General features: G+C 40.5%; 1 protein-coding gene across 12 annotated transcripts in view; it reads left to right on the plus strand.

Annotated features, from left to right (window-relative positions):
* Positions 1-15,981, plus strand: part of NEDD4L (NEDD4 like E3 ubiquitin protein ligase) — a 397,256-nt gene that overhangs the window by 213,122 nt on the left and 168,153 nt on the right. The window contains exon 1 of one of the 12 annotated variants that reach the window (XR_008314599.1): positions 270-1,969. The exons of 6 other annotated variants lie outside the window; for them this stretch is intronic. Coding sequence is in view for 5 of the 6 variants with exons in the window: in XM_053288367.1 (XP_053144342.1) it covers positions 800-1,969 (1,170 nt within the window). In the remaining variant the exon portion in view is untranslated. Of the gene's footprint in view, positions 1-269; positions 1,970-15,981 lie in introns of those variants that run through there. 5 more of the 12 variants (XM_053288367.1, XM_053288364.1, XM_053288365.1 and 2 more) reach the window with 5 other exon arrangements.

Genomic DNA, 15,981 nt, shown 5'->3' on the forward strand with positions numbered 1-15,981 from the left:
GGTTATTATAGTTCATTTACAGTGGCAATATGATATCTGTGTCTGTTGCTACAGCAGATAGATTACTACTGAAATCACTTGAATCATAAGGAGAGAAAGTTCTAGTTCCTGGCCATAGTCCGATATTTATTTGTGTTAGTCGAATGATACTCGGAAGGCTGTCGCCAGCTTTAAACAAACGAAGTCTCTCCGTTTGCTTTCCTCCAGCCATTTTTGTGATTCCCGATCTGCGCAAGTACTTCAATGGAAAATCAACACTGTGTGTGTGGGGGGGTGCTTTTTATGTGGCTGCACTGTGTGTGTGTGTGTGTGTCTGTGTCTGTGTTCCCCCTCCCCTTTTTTCTTCTTGGCTTAGTACAAAAGTGTTCTGTGAATATGATGTACTTTAGATTTATAGCAGAGCTGAGTGTGTTTGCTGCCTTAGTCAGCTGTGAGAGATCTCCCGCTGGGGCCACTCCTTTCTGATGGAAAAGGAGCAGCTGTGAAGGTGCTGTTTCAAGCTCTTGCTGGTATTAAAAAAATAAATAGTAGCTTGCATTGGAGAGGGGGAAATGGGTCATGTGATGCCAGCCATCCTACCCTATGTCACAGTGTGGAGGAGCGCTGATTGCTCTTATCCAATCATGCATGGAATTCCACTTGCCACTTGGGCTATTTCTGCTATCTGTCGCTATCAGTTCAGCAGTGCTAACAGTTTGGCAGATGGGACACTTTTTGTTGGAGTTTATGTCTTTAGTTCTTAACTTCTGGCAGTGCCTGGACTTGTTGCCGTTCCCCCCCCCTCCTTTCTCCTTCAACCATGGCCCATCGGCTGCGGTTTCACTTTGGCTCTGGACGAAGCAACACAGCTCCTGAATCGGAGATCCTAGACCGTGAGAGAGAAGATGATGACTTTTGCATGGCATTCCACACTCTGCCAAGAAGGAACGGGCCTCATCCTTTCTCCAGGCACCGAATGGATTATGGGGATGGTAGCGGCAATATGCAGGAAGTGGGCTCCTTGAAGAGGAGCACGTCCATGTTTATTCCTCAGCTTCTGAACAACATTGATGCGCGGCCAACCAGGAGCTCCTCGATGCAGATCTCCCTACAGTGCAAGGCTGCCAATGGACACGCTGATGAGTGCGAGGCCCCAGAGTCCCCAGAGGAGACGTGCAAACTTTCAGATTTGGGGGATCATTATGCGTCTCTTGTTGGAAACCATTCTACTCCAAGCAGTCCGCAGGTAACCCCAGAGAATTCTCCACCCCGGGAGCCTGAGAACATGGGACAAGAAGTTAATGGGCAGCCCTCTAATCATAGAATATTTTGTACAATGCCTTCTAATAACTGGAATGACAATGGTGCAGCTGTGGCTCAAGATGATGAAGCCAACAAAGCCGCATCTGGGTTAAACATTAGTGGGGTAAGAATTCAACATCGTGCTTCAAGTGTAGATGCGCCTCAGGTTATGCTGATGCCCTTTGGTTCAGAGGTTCAGAATAATGCTTCTGCCTCAGAACCCAGGCGCTGGTCCTTGCAGCATCTGCCTGATGGGTCGGCCAATTCAGGAAAGAAGTTCTTTGTTTTCCAATTACAGCAGCCTCCATCAAACAGTACAGGGTCAGGAGCAGATTACAATTTTGGTTATACTGGAACAAAAGGGGATCGATTGGTGAGGTACCCACGGATACGCCTGGAAAGGAGTACCTCATACCCAGTTCAGCAACAATCGGAACAATCCAGCCCCATGGACGACAGAGTGAATTCAGCACTTGGTGGACATGGCAGGAATGGCTCAGACATACCTAACAGCAATTCAGTGGAGCGGGTTTCTCCAAGGCAAGGATGTACGTTCAAAATCCGACCTGATCAAAACTCTCGGCAGCAACACTTCAGAATCCTTGTAACTCGTGGGACTAATGAAAAAGGTCACCCTTCTGGGCAGGACAGTTCTAGTATTCCTGGTCATGTGGCAACCAGCTCCTCAGTAAGTAGGAACATTAACTTCCTGACAATGGCTTAACATTTTTCCGTTGTGTTTTAGGGGACCAAAAATTAAAATTGGGATGCCTTTTGCATGTTTTATGATTGTGGAAAATATCTCATCAGTGCTAGAAAGAACTATATGCCTCCAGAACAATCTCAAAGCATCTTTGTTTATAAAGCTAAGATAGCCTTTGGTTATGACTACATCCAATACAATGTTTTGTGTCTGCTAGTGACTCACGTGTTACTTGATTCAGTGTTACGTCATCTCAATAGGATTAAAAAAAATCAGTAGCACAGTGATTTACCATGTGTAAACACTGGTTACTTTGTAAAACTAAACCTTTGGCTTTTTGAAAAGAGTATTTTCTAAAGCTACAATGATCTCTATACTTCAAAGGAGTATACACAAGACTAAATAAAGATTATAGATTAAAAGTGTTAAATGTTATGTTAACTGCGGGAGGTACACTTGACAGTTAACTGAAAAGTTTCATATTCACTGGGAAACACAATGTCCAGTTGTAAGTGTTTTATGACACCCAAGAAACATTTGTGAAATCTTAAACTTTTTGACTGTGGCAATATGCAAATCTGGAAAATACATTACTTCCTTGCATTTTTCCCATCCCTGATGGGGAGGAGCTGAGTTTTGTATTATTATTTGCCAAGCGAGGATATATAAAACAAGCATGACTTTTAAAAGTAAGTAGTATTTTTCATTGGTGTGCAGTGCCGTTTAACACTGGCCACCTGAATTTGCATATTTGTTGATGCAGTTTATAGAATAATAACAGCCATGTGGAAGCATAAACATGGAACAGAGTTTGGGCTCTTGTTGCTTCTATGTACAAATACATGTTGCTCTATCAGGAACTATTAACATTGTCCTGTAACGCAGAAAGGCAGTGCTTGGGTATAATAAGGCAGTGTGACAAGTCTGCAGCTTTAATAATGACAATATCCTAACTTGGCAAATAGGCACTTTTTAACATGGTGATTCTTCACATGGTGATTCACTTTATTTAGCAGGGGGAGAGTAACTGGCCCTATCCACCCCCAGCACAGTCCCTCCAGTGAGCACAGTCCCTCCTGCTGTTTCTTTTTAGATTGTGAGCCCTTTGGGGACAGGGATCCATCTTATTTATTTATTATTTCTCTGTGTCAACTGCCCTGAGCCATTTTTGGAAGGGCGGTATAGAAACTGGATATATAACTAGATAGATAGACTGAAAAACTTTATTTAAACTGAATTTTAGTTTTCTGTATGTCCAATAAGTCATTGGAGGAGATTGTAGAAATAAACAATACAGTACTAAAGCATTCCATATAAGGAATCCAGCTTGTTACTTTAGAAACTGTGGCATTCAACTTCTCTTTAGGAATTGTATATTAGCATATGCAAAATTACATATTAGCATATGTAAAATTCCCTCTAAATGCTCCAGATTTTGCAGGGGGGCGGGCAAGGACATTTGCTATTGGTCTGGATTTTGCTGAGATTTTTCTCCCCTTGCCACAAGATTTTATCACATACATACAGAAACTCCATTAAACATCGTTGAGGTTATTTTGTTCTCTGAGTTGCTGGCATCAGAGTTTTTAAAGCTGTAAAGGTTTCTGCACTAGAGGTTCTATATTAACTATTTTGCCCATGCCACTTGAAGCTTTGATGTAAAGCATGAAGTGGAAGAAAGTTTCCCCCCCAAATTAATAGTAATAATAAATAAAAAGACTATTTAGCTTTATTTAGAAATGACTGAAGATTTGAGAAAAACCAGGGCAATTTCAGCAATTTTGGCCCAAATTATAACACTCAAGCACTTGATGGGTTGATGCAGTGGGGTGCGTTTGCACTTAATATAGAAAACTTTCACAATATTGATAGCAAGTAATCCAATGGACAAGGATTTTCCACAGGGGTCTTGTAAAGGACTCTGGCAAATAATGTTTTGGAAATTTGAAATTCTCTTTTTTAAAAGAGAATGCATATTTTATGTATGCTTATATTTATTAGGATGAATATATCCCACCTAATTCTGGAGGGTTTAGGGCTCAGGGAGGCTAACAAGAATTGTGGATTAAATAGATGAGTTCATTTTGAAGTAGTAGATACAGCCAGCAAACCAGGGGTGATAACATGCTGAAATACTGGTTTTCTTTTAAATGTAAAAAGATAATAGATGCATTATACATTAAATTGTTTTTTCAAAGCTGTTTGTTGTCAGCATCTCAATGCATCTCAGGATATCTACTCCCTGGTAAATTTAGCTGGTTGCAGGTAAATATTTGCTAACAAATACAGTAAAGGTGTGAACAAAGCATGCTAAAATCAAATAGGCTCATATTTCTTCACTTACTTCTACAGAATTTAAAAATGCATTGCACATTATCCAAGTAAGTAGTAGCTCATAATTTACCTGTTAGCCCAACCAAATAATATAAAAATAAACCTGAAGATAGAGTTGTTGCAGATAAAACTAAAAACAGTATTTTAAGTAAGATGATCATACCTCTGTGAATGACCCGTAATGTGTGTCTATTAATGATAAACACATATTGCTGGTCATTCATACTCTATAATAGTTTTTAAAAAATTAAAGCATGTTGAAGATGTTTCACAGAAGTGATGAAGTTGGCAACTTTTTTGATAGTCCCTTTAACATTATTGCTTAAGCACTATTCTTGCTATATAGGCTAGACTATATGAGATGTTAGATACAGTTTCTCAGAAATAGCAACGATACTGTGCCTGCCAAACAAATGCCAGTTGGCAGGTAAGTTTTAATTTTGGTTACAAACCAGCACACTTCAGTAATTAGTAGTAGAAGGCTGTGTTTATGATATACCTAGGATTTGTCTCATGGTGGATTTGATTTAAATCATGATTTAAATCACTTCTCTGGAAGGCTCAATTTTATTATTTAAATCACAATTTAAATCATTAGTCGGGAAGAGTCTATTTAATCATGAAAGTGCATTCTTGTTTTCTGATATAACCTTAATATGTATTCATCACTACTCAGAGAGAGATGTAGATTTTGTTTTTAGAAGGTAGGTACACACTACATATTATAAAGCAATTATTTATTCTGAATTTCCCTCCGATTAAATTTCATCAAAAAAATGGGATGATGATTTAGTCATTTTATTTAGTACCAAAGCAGATACATATCTGTGTAAGCATTTAGAGCTGAACAAGCTCCAGTTCAGTTAATCATGGATGTTTGGAGGATATTTTTGTCGTGATGTACGAGGAGAACTGCCACCATCCCAATCTTTTAAATTGTACTAATAAGCTTGTTCATTCTAGCTAGTCTTCTTCAACAACCAGCCAACATTTTTAAAAAACAAAACAAGCACAGGTATTTTTGAATTGTCCACTATTTTTGCTATAAATGTAACTTTAAAAAAACCCAAATAGGCAATTTGAGATGTCAACTCGAGAAACTTGTAGTACAGCTAACTCAGTCTTCCCCTTTGTCTCCTTTGTTCATAGTCTGAAAAAGAAAGACAAGCTTTCCTGCTTTTTTTCCATTCCCAAATTATTTCTTGGTTTAAAATGAATTGGTCCAGAGTAATAAAAATGCTCTCTGTTTTTATTTATTTATTATATTCATGCACTGCCTCAAACTTCCATCTCTGGGCAGTTTACAGCAACATAAAAAATAATTAAAAGGCGGGGTGTGTGGATTGAAACCTTAAAACAATTTAAAGCCATAAGTCCAGTTAAAAAGCTTGGGTGAATAAATGTATATTTAAAGACTTGCTAAAAGTTGCCAGAGATGGGGAGGCTCTTATTACAGCAGGGAGCGCATCCCAGCGTCTCGGGGCAGCAACAGATAAGGCCCATCCCTGTGTAGCCCCCAGACGTGTTGGTGGCAACTGCAGACAAATCTCTCTGGATGATCTCAATGGGCAGTGGGACTCATAGTGAAGAAGACGTTCTCTTAAATACCCTGGGCCTAACTGTGTAGGGCTTACCTGTAGGTATTAGTGCTATATACCTGTAGAAGAGGCTACTGCTGTTAGAACCTGGATTACCACCTCAACAATCTCCATTTCCAAATGTTTAAGTGGCTGATCAGGTCTGTTATCTCTGATCTCCATATACTGCTGTTAACAAGTATGTTTATAGAATATAATTAGAAGTTGTGATTACTATTCATAATGATATATTTGACCTGGGTTCATTTCTTTACACCTTGTTTTAAGAATATGTAAAAATTATATTTAAATTTTAAAAATTTGATTGAAATGGGAAAAAACATTTTAATTTAATTTAATTTAATTTAATTAATTGATTAATTTATTTTAAATCATTGATTTTTTTGCCAACCCTGGTGGAAGTGACTCCAAGAACTGATCCCATTAGATGGGCAGAGCTGCCCCTGCTGTTGAAATGAAAGTAGCTGTGTTTTTGAGCTTGAGAGGAAAGTGGTGATCTATGCAGATATGAACCCACCAGATTGAGGTGTGTGCATATGAAACATGTTCTCATATCGGCTTGGTTGTCTGAATCTGGTTCACAAGCATTATAAATTCATGCCTGGTTGTCTCCTGCTCTCACCATAGTTGGAACTTGTAGCACACAGTTCCAACTGCACGTTTAAGAACTATTCTGCAGAATTTGTGTGGTCTCTGGGGGCTAGTTGTGGTTTATTTTTTACATTTTGGGTGAGGATTGCCAAATCAGTGAGCAATCATCATTATATTTGCTTATTAACAAGAATCATTTGTATCTTTGATGTTGACCATCGTGAAGATTATTGGAGACCATCTTGTAATTTTGCAGAACTGTGCAAACTGCAATGAGGGCCATCTGTTCTAGTGCAGATCTAGTGCCCATGTTATGATATATTTGTTTTTCAGGTGCCACAAGACTCTGTTGTGTTTGCTGCTACAGATGAACGTGGCTACCTTTCTGGAAGAGCTTAATGTTTCCATCATTTTGTTATCATTCAGCTGCTTGGACTGAGGTTGGAAATCTAACAAAGAACATTTTTTAAGTAGGCATTTTCCAGATAGTCTAAACTTCTGCTGTTCATCATCCAAGTAGCTGGCTACTTTCTCACTTGACTGTTTTCAGACAAGAACAGTGTGCTTACAGATGAGCACTATCTGCTGAACATAGATAGCTGTGAATGCATGTCTTCATATGCATTCTGAGGCTGAGAGGTGAAATGATAGTACACTGTTGATAAAATATTTGTGAGTGGGGCTAGGTAGTACAGCAGTGTCAGACTGGAACTGTATTCAGAGCTGTGTGAAACGTTCAATTTGAAAATAAAAGTTATTTGACAAATAACTTACATTTTTCATTCAGCATAAATCACACAGATCTGTATATATATTTGTATATTTTACAAAATGTATTGTGCTTCTTTTAGGCACAGGAAAGAGCCTGAGACTGTGCAGGACACCAAAATCTTGCATTCTGACTACTGATAGCTTTTTGCCTTCTATTTTCTTTCTTCTTCCTTTAATTAGATAAGTCACAATTGTAGCTTATATATCGAACAAAATTTCTGCTAAGATCAAGAATGATGTGCTTCTTACAGCTTAATTAAGTCACCAAGACAACCAAAGAATGGGAATATCATTTTAACATTTTAAAACAAAATTTAGCAGTAAGATGTAATTATTTGTCAGTTATAATATGTTCTACCACAAAAAAATTGTATAGGCAATGAATCTGCCCATTTTTGCCTTATACGTTAGTTAGTTTAGCCTTCAAAGCAAGCTTCCATATTTTACTAAATTATTTATTCATGGCAGGGATTTTAACTTGTCTGCACTATTTTGCATAGGTAATCATATAACCAGCAAGTTAGATATCTTCACAATGTATTGCATCAGTATAACCAAAAGAAATAACAAAGGATCTAATTGGATGTGCTAAGATCCTTTCTAATAAAATTCTTTGTCTATGGGATATGTCCACCAGATGCAGTAAAAGTCTCATTGCTTTTTTGCTCCTCCTCACCCTTAAAAATAAATAAATTTAAAAACCCAGCTTCTGATTTTTCAAACCTGTTTGAGTGCCAGAAGAGTTAGGAACTTGCTTTTTAAACATTAAAACTGAGATACATAGGAATCCTCTCAACTCATTACAGCATTGTGTGGTTTTTGGTATACATACGGAATCTCAGAATATCATCAAAATGCTGTATAACTTTGGTTATATTAATGGAAGCCGTGGGCATGAGAACGAATGATTATGAATTGGCCCCTTAATAAATGTTAACAAAAAGTTGGAACTTGGAAGAACCATTTGGAAGAAATATATTTTGTACTGTGTCTGTTAATAAGTGGTATTATTAATAGATATTAATAAAAATATTTACATTTCTTGATTTATCTCCCCATAACAATTTTGGTAACCCAGTAGGTTCAATGCAGAGCTGCACAAATGTGTGAAGAATGGGACATTAGAGATCGCCAATACATGCAGGAATTGGATGGTGCAGGGTTACTCAATTAATACGTTCATGAGTCAAAATTTCATATGCCTAAAAATAGTTTTGAAGCAAAACCTACTTTTGGGGTGTTTTTTTAAAATACATGCCTGTATGTGCTAGCAGATAGAATCTTCAAAGATAAATTCTCTCATTTGTAAGAGAGGAGTAGGAGTGCTTCTAAGATGGCAATCCTGCAGTTTTTACGACTTATTTCAAAAATAAGTGTGTGCAGCTCAAAGATGGTGGGTAGGATGCCAACTGTTTTGACCACTCTTCTATTATGCCCTCATGTTATTTTGATATTATACTGTGTATCTGGGAGGGCAGAGAATTTTATTATTATTTTATTTATTTAGACTTATATGTCTCCTTTCACTCCTGGCCTCTGGCATAGCAAAATCTCAGTTAAAAACCAGAAGTGCACAGGAGATGATGTGTGCCTGTTCATGGCAGCTTTCAGCAACCTCCCCAAGTGCAATGTGAGTTACCAATTGTATTGCTCTGGCGCAGAGAAGCAAAAGTGGCAATCATATCCCATTTCACCTGGCTCTTAGCGAAATATTAGCTCACAACATTGTTGCAGTGTTGTTTGGGACAATCTCTACTGATCGTGGGAAACAGTTTTTCCCCCTGTGTTTTCCTTTTTAAACCCAAGTGCAGGTTGGAGCAATACTGCTGGGACAAAATAAGTTCTAGTCTCTTCCAGTTCAGCTAGTTTGTGTGTATTTGATTGATATAGGACATGGGATTTGGTCTATAAGCAGCAGCTGCTTCAAGCCTTATTTATCTAGAGTGAAAGCATTCACGCGGGCGTCTGTCGTCCTACTGCTACTGAGTGTTTATGACCTTTCAAATATCTTCTCTTTTTAGTCAGAAGAGCTTTTGGGCGGGCAGGATGTATTTCATTACAGGTTATTATAAAATGAGAAGTAAAATAAGAACGCGTAACATTTTAAATGCAAGGTCTGATCTGTAAAAACGTGTGCTTGGGAGACCTGTTGCCGATCCCCTAAGCTGATATTCTACAAGCAGGATACAAGGTCTCTCCTTCACTTTGTCTGCCTTTATTAAAAATAGTGTTATGCTGTATTTTAGTACATTTTATACATTGGTGTCTGCGTATTCTGCTTTAGTAATCTTTAAAAGGACCCCACAGGCAACTAGTTTTTTTCAGTGGATAGCGCTCTTGCTGGAGAAAACAGCGGAGCGTCATGACAAATAAAATATTGTCATGTTTGGATTTTTAACCAACTGCGGACACAGACATGGACTCCTCCAGAGCATTGGAATGTGCCCTGCTGTGGTCACAAAGTGCCCTGGGTCTCTTTCCCATTCCCCCAGATTATATCCCAACTGTTAGCAATAATGCTAAATTCCATGCAAAAGCTTCCTGGCTGTGGGCACAGTCTATTAAGCTTCATATACTAGTGGTGGAGAAATGACTGTGGTGTCATGCTGCCCTTAGCAGCAGCTCCTCTGAAATCATTTTGCAGCCACAAGCATAGCTTAGCGGGCAGCCTGTCCCAATTTGCCTCTGGATGATGATACTAGGTTGCAAAACAAGCCTTTTCCTCCTTGCAGGCACACCATGTATTCCAGGCTTATGGTGGTTTTCCTTTCACTGCTAAGCTCCATTTCTGTCTTCCTTTTTTCTTTTTAAAATTTGTGGGTAGCATACTGCTGGGGCAGACCAGCATGCTGGGGCATACTGCTGGGGCACTGTAACATTTTTAACAATGAGAAACCAGCAAATAAAAGTATTTTAAAAGTATGGCAAAGCTCATCTTTTAAAAAAAAAAACACAGAAAAATTTAATGGGAAGCTGACTTTGTGTTATGTATATTTAAACTGCAGTCTTATCTGGGAGAAAGATTCACTGAGCATGGTAGGACTTAATTCCATGCAGAGGATTGCACAGTTAGTTTCACAAATTGAATGCTCTTTGGGCTTGGTTTGTAGAAAATATTTGTTGTAAATCTGCTGATGATCTGCTGTAAACTAATCACTTGTTGAAGGGATGCTAGTTCACTTGGTATTGTGGAATACCATAGCTGACGTGATGCTCCGTGTATCTCAGGCAGTTCTGCACAGCCCATGCTGCTGCAGGCATCTGAAATGATGGTGGTGCTCTAGTGCAAGAGCACTTTTGTGCTAATATATAAAATTGTGCCATCATGCTTGTGCAACACTATGGCCATTCGTTCCAATGGCCCTAACACTGCACAAGCATGATTGTGTAATTTTACATGCTTGTGCAAGAGCATTCTTGTGCAGCAGTGCCAGCATTGTTTTAGATGCTCACAGCAGCACAGGTGATACAGAAAACAGCTGCGGTATGCCATGCATCATGTTGGCCAGTGGTGACAACGGGAACTTCCTTCTCAAGGCAGGTGAAGTTCCCTGTGGGGGTCCCTGGTCTGAATCAGGACCATGGCAGGGGAAAGTGTTAACTATCTTTCTCCCTACCCTGCTGTCCCAGTCTGGATGGATGCACCCATATACACAGAGTTGAGCAAATGATGTGATTAAAGTCACGTCTAATTTGACCCTCTGCTGCAAGAGGGGGCAAAAGTGACCTTCTTATTATCCATGGCATTATTTGCCTCGATTAGTTTGACTGGTTTTCAAATGCTGGCTTTCAGTCCCGTTGTCATGATTATAAGGAGCCAGCCATTAAATGTAATAAACTATCAATTTACTGTAAAACAGATTGAGTTTGTTTTTGAAGAACCTCCTTCCATATTATTCATATCGTATGAAATTAGTGGCTTTGATGGAAGGAGCTTGCTTTGATCCTTAACAAAAACTTAACAAAAAAGGTGCACTACTGCTGCTGCTACTACTATAAATATTAATATACTGTACTGCTTTTCAGCAAATATTTTCAAAGCAGTTTACATAGAAAATATTTTTTCCCCAGAAGGACTCACGATCTAAGTTCTTTGGATACCTCAAGTTGTTTGTTTCTCTCTAAGCAAATGACATGCTTAGAAACAATAGGAAGCAAACTTTTGAAGTGGGTAATGTGACCTGGTCTTCAGTATTTGCACCCTCAAAAATATCTTAATCTCATGATTGCCAGTTCAGATTCATTTTGGAGATTGAGTTAAAATTAACTATTCATTTTTGAGAATGAATCTAGTAAACTAATCTGTGAGACCTTCTTGGCAGGCATTTTCAGACGATGAAACATGGACTACATGTATCATTGGGCCAAGATGTCATCTCTATATTCACTCGCAAATAAAATTATAATGAACTCACACTGGCATTTACAGTAGAGCTTTATTTATCAAACCAGCCTGCGAAACATTCAGAATATCTGGGTTATCAGGCATATAGTTTCTAGGGTTGCCATTTTTTCCAGACAAAGTCTGAGCTGGACGACGGGCAGAAGTTCCTGTACAAGGAATGCCTTTGCACCAATTCCACCCTTTCCTGGAGTTGGAAAATCTGACCATTATCACCCGTGCCGGGGTCACATCAAGACTTGAGTACTGTAACATGCTCTGTGTGAGACTACCATCGAAAAACATCCAGAAACTCCAGTGAGATCAGAACACAGTGGCTAAATCGTTGCTGGGAATGCATTATAGAAAGCATGTGACTCATTATTTCATCTACATGGGCTTCCAGTTCTTTTCCAGATTCAATTCAGTATGCTGCTTGTTACCTTTAAAGCTGTAAACCGCTTAGGACGCTGGCACCTGAAAGGGGGCTATTGGGAAAGGGCTATTGTGAGATTCTGCATGAGAGATTCTGGGTGCCGTTACTAGAAACAAAGTAGCAGATTTCAATGAAACCTTGGTCTGATCCAGCCGGTCTCCTTATGTGCTTTAATCAAGTGCATTTGTGTGTTGCAGTCCATAACCTGTTCTTCAGAGTAGCTCAGCAACTACTTTGTAAAACATATTGCATGGTGCGATAGGGAATGTGACTGAATATGTATTTATTCAAAATATTTGTATCCTGCCCCTCCAGTACAGTCCTGCTCGGGATGGCTCACAGATAATAAAACTAATCGGGCAGTATACAATTAATCAAATTCAGTTAAAAATCGGAACCAGTTAAAATCAAATTTACAAACTAAAAACCTGCTTGAAGCGGACAAACAATAAAAACTAAAATGCCTCTCTTAAAAAATGGGTCGGAGGGAGGAAGTATGGCAAAGCTCATCTGGCAGATCATTCCAGTGCTGAGAGGCCACAACTGAAAAGGCCCCGTCTCTGGTCCCTGCCAACTGAATCTCAGTCATTGGTGGGGCCATGAGCAGGGCCTGAGATGTAGAGCAGAGGGCCCCAGCAGATTTGTATGTCACTCACATGACTTGTATATGATAGGCTATTCTTCTTTCCCCATTAGCAAAGAGAGATTTGTTTTCATTTTGCTCTATTATACTTTGCTCTACCATTAAGTTAAGAAAGTGGAACAAAGCGAGGGAACTTTATGATCATAACTGATCTATTTATAGAGTTTTCAGGGAAGTGTGTGTGGGGGGGGGGTCATGTTAATCAGCAAGGTTTTCAGCAACGCTGTCAAAAAGCTGATACTTAAACCGTTTTCCCAAGAGCTTCTGTGCTCTTGGGTGACTTTTCTGGTATGTATTCCTCTTCAATAGCATGCTCTGGCCATGCTTTGCTGGCTAGGTGACATCAGACAGGATGCTTGTGTCAGACACCAGCCAAAACAGATGTTGGAACAGGAGGAGGGATAAAAGAATGCAGTGTCCTCAATCTGTGCTGCCAGCTTCATTTTCCATGGAGCTGGGAGTTTGTTGTGGTGGCTTCTCTTGTATTACTATTGTTTTTTAAAAAAAGTTGCTGGGAATGATGCAAACTATTAATGGTCCTGATTTAACAGTGTCCCACTATTAATATCAAATGGCGTGCATTGCTCACCAGTGATACTATTTCCCAATACTTAAAAATCTGAGTAGATGTCAACAAACATTTTTTTCCTCCCGTTGCATGGATCCATTGCATAGCTCCAGTGGCGTCAGAGTTCCTCTTTCACTGCTCTCATTCTGGCAGCCCGGCATTCCAAACGAATCCTCTCATGTGCTGACTGAGGTTTACCACAGAATGTCTGGTAAAGGGATGTGGCCACCTGCCCTGAGGTTAAACAGAAATCAGTTTGGGATTATTCAAGGCCACCTATTGAAGAGTTGGGTCCCTGTGACATTCAACCAACAGGAAATCTAAAAATCCCTGTGGAAAATTCTGGGTACTTCTAGACACTTGAAACTGTAAAGTAGGCATTCCAGAGCCTTATCTCTGTCTGCGAGGCCTCTCCAAGGCTGTGCCCTTTAAAAATATAAATCAAAATTTGTCACTAAGAGCTGAACGTTTGTGATCTGTATAAATTACACAAATGAAGGGGATTCCTGGATCTGCGTGTTTTGCAGAATTTATTGTGTGGTGCTGTTGTTTATAATATTAATGATTTTTTTAGTCTGAGCAGCATTTCCCATTGTCAGAGGGCAACGTTGCAGAGTCCTGCGTAGCTTTTTACCCCTAGCAACCACAACACAGCTTCCTTCCAGTGGCTGTTGCTGGTGCCTTCCTTGTGCTGCTTCTTAGACTGAGAGCCCTTTGGGGACGGGGAACCACACTGTTGTTGTTGTTGTTGTTGTTATGGCTGGGCTTACACAACCACAAGGATCCTGGATAAAAGGTTAATAACCGGGAAACCTCTTGGTTTAAATACTAGTTAACTGAAGCAGCTTGAAAGGATTGCCCTGAAATTATAGATTCTCACAATCGCACAGGATTCACTAATCCTGATTAACTATTTAGCCAGGATCATTCTGTGTGAAAGGATGATGATAATAAGGTGGTTTCCTGTCCCCAAAGGGATTGCAGTCTAAGAGGAAATGCTAGAGAGACAACAGCAACAGCCACTGGAGGAATCAGGGTTGAATCTAAAACAACTAGTCTGAAAAAGCAAAGAAGTAGTAAAGGACATTAACAGGGGAGCGAGGATTTTGCTAAGCATTCGGGGCAGAGCCACCATTGAGCGGACAGGTTCAAAGAATCCGGGCCGTTGCTTTTCAGGGGCTTGACCCGGCGCCCCAGACATGCCACCCACGTCTGACATCAGAATCGGGGGGGGGCATGATTTAGCTCAAAAATGGACCTGTGCGGCCACTTTTTTGAGCTAAATAACACCCCCGTGTCTGACGTCAGACGTGGGGGGCATGGCTAAACGCTCCCTGTGGCTTATGTCAGATGCAGGGGGTGGGGCTAGGGGGGGCCGTTGCCACGGTAGAACCCAGGCCGACTCCGGTCTCCCTCTGCCCCTGTAAGCATTAAACACTTAAACCAATCAGTTACCTTAACTCTTAAGTATTTAATGCTTAGCAAAATCCTCGCTCCCCTGTTAATGTTCTTTTCGACTCCTTTGCTTTTCCAGGCTAGTTGTTTTAGGTTCAACCCTGATTCCTCTAGTGGCTGTTGCTGGTGTCTCCCTAGCATTTCCTCTTAGACTTCAAGCTCTTTGGGGACAGGAAACCACCTTATTATTATCCTTGTTCTATGGCTGCATTTAGTTTATTTACCTTACTAATGAAGCTTCCTTGACATTTTCAAACGTGTCCAGGAAATGGGCAGATTCCTCTTAGAAAATACTGGGCTCTTACACACAGTCAGAAGTGGGTGGTTTGGGGCTGGGAAGCTACTTACCCTATTTAAGGCAGACAAGTGGAACCTCCAGTCAGCTTAGCAAGCCTTGTTGCCTCTGAGCTCCTCAGGCACATCCTCCATTGCTGAAGCCGGGCGCTGGGGAGGGGGGAAGCACCTCTGAGCACAGGGGAAGCCTGCCCTGTGTGCTCCACTCTACCAGAAGAAGGGAAAACCTCCTGACATCATCAGTTGCTGTCTAATTGGCCACGAGGGGGAAAGAGGCGGGGCAAGTCCCATCCAAGCCATTTTGAGCAAGTGACCATAGAGTTGGCTGTGCAGAAAAGCACATTCACAGATCACAGCCCCTCCAGCTGCAGTGCTTTCTAAAAACATGGTGGCTGGCTTCTGGGGCCTGCAAAACCCAGGAAAAGTGGACACAATCACTTGAAACCTCAGGTACCAAGGCCTCAGCTCTTCACTAACCTGGGTTAAGAGTGAGGATTAGAAGCAGGGTTATCCAGCTTCGTACTGCCAGGGCTTGGGGTTTTTGCTCTGGTTGGAGGCAGATAACACAGGTTTAGATGCTTGTGTGAAGAGGCTTGCTGACTTTTTGGATTAGATTTCCCAGTCTGCTTTTTAGGCTAATGTTCTCTTCTTGTGACAGGGTTGGGGAGCAAGGTCAGTACCAGACCAGCTGAAATTTGCAAGGGAGATAACCCTGCCACCCCACCCACCCCCGCCCCATACACATGGTCTCACCTAGTCCAGTTCCTGTCCAGGAAGGAAAAGATGGTCTGGAATTGGCCTGCCTCTTGGGAAGCTGGAGGCGTCTCCTACCTACCTGGGTACACTGGCTTCTGCTGCTTATTCTGGGGTAGAGGAGTGAGTGAATGAGGCTTCTTTAAACAACATAGGCATTTTTTTAAAGGACC

Source organism: Hemicordylus capensis, chromosome 2 (genome assembly GCF_027244095.1).
Source record: "Hemicordylus capensis ecotype Gifberg chromosome 2, rHemCap1.1.pri, whole genome shotgun sequence".
NCBI lineage: Eukaryota > Metazoa > Chordata > Lepidosauria > Squamata > Cordylidae > Hemicordylus > Hemicordylus capensis.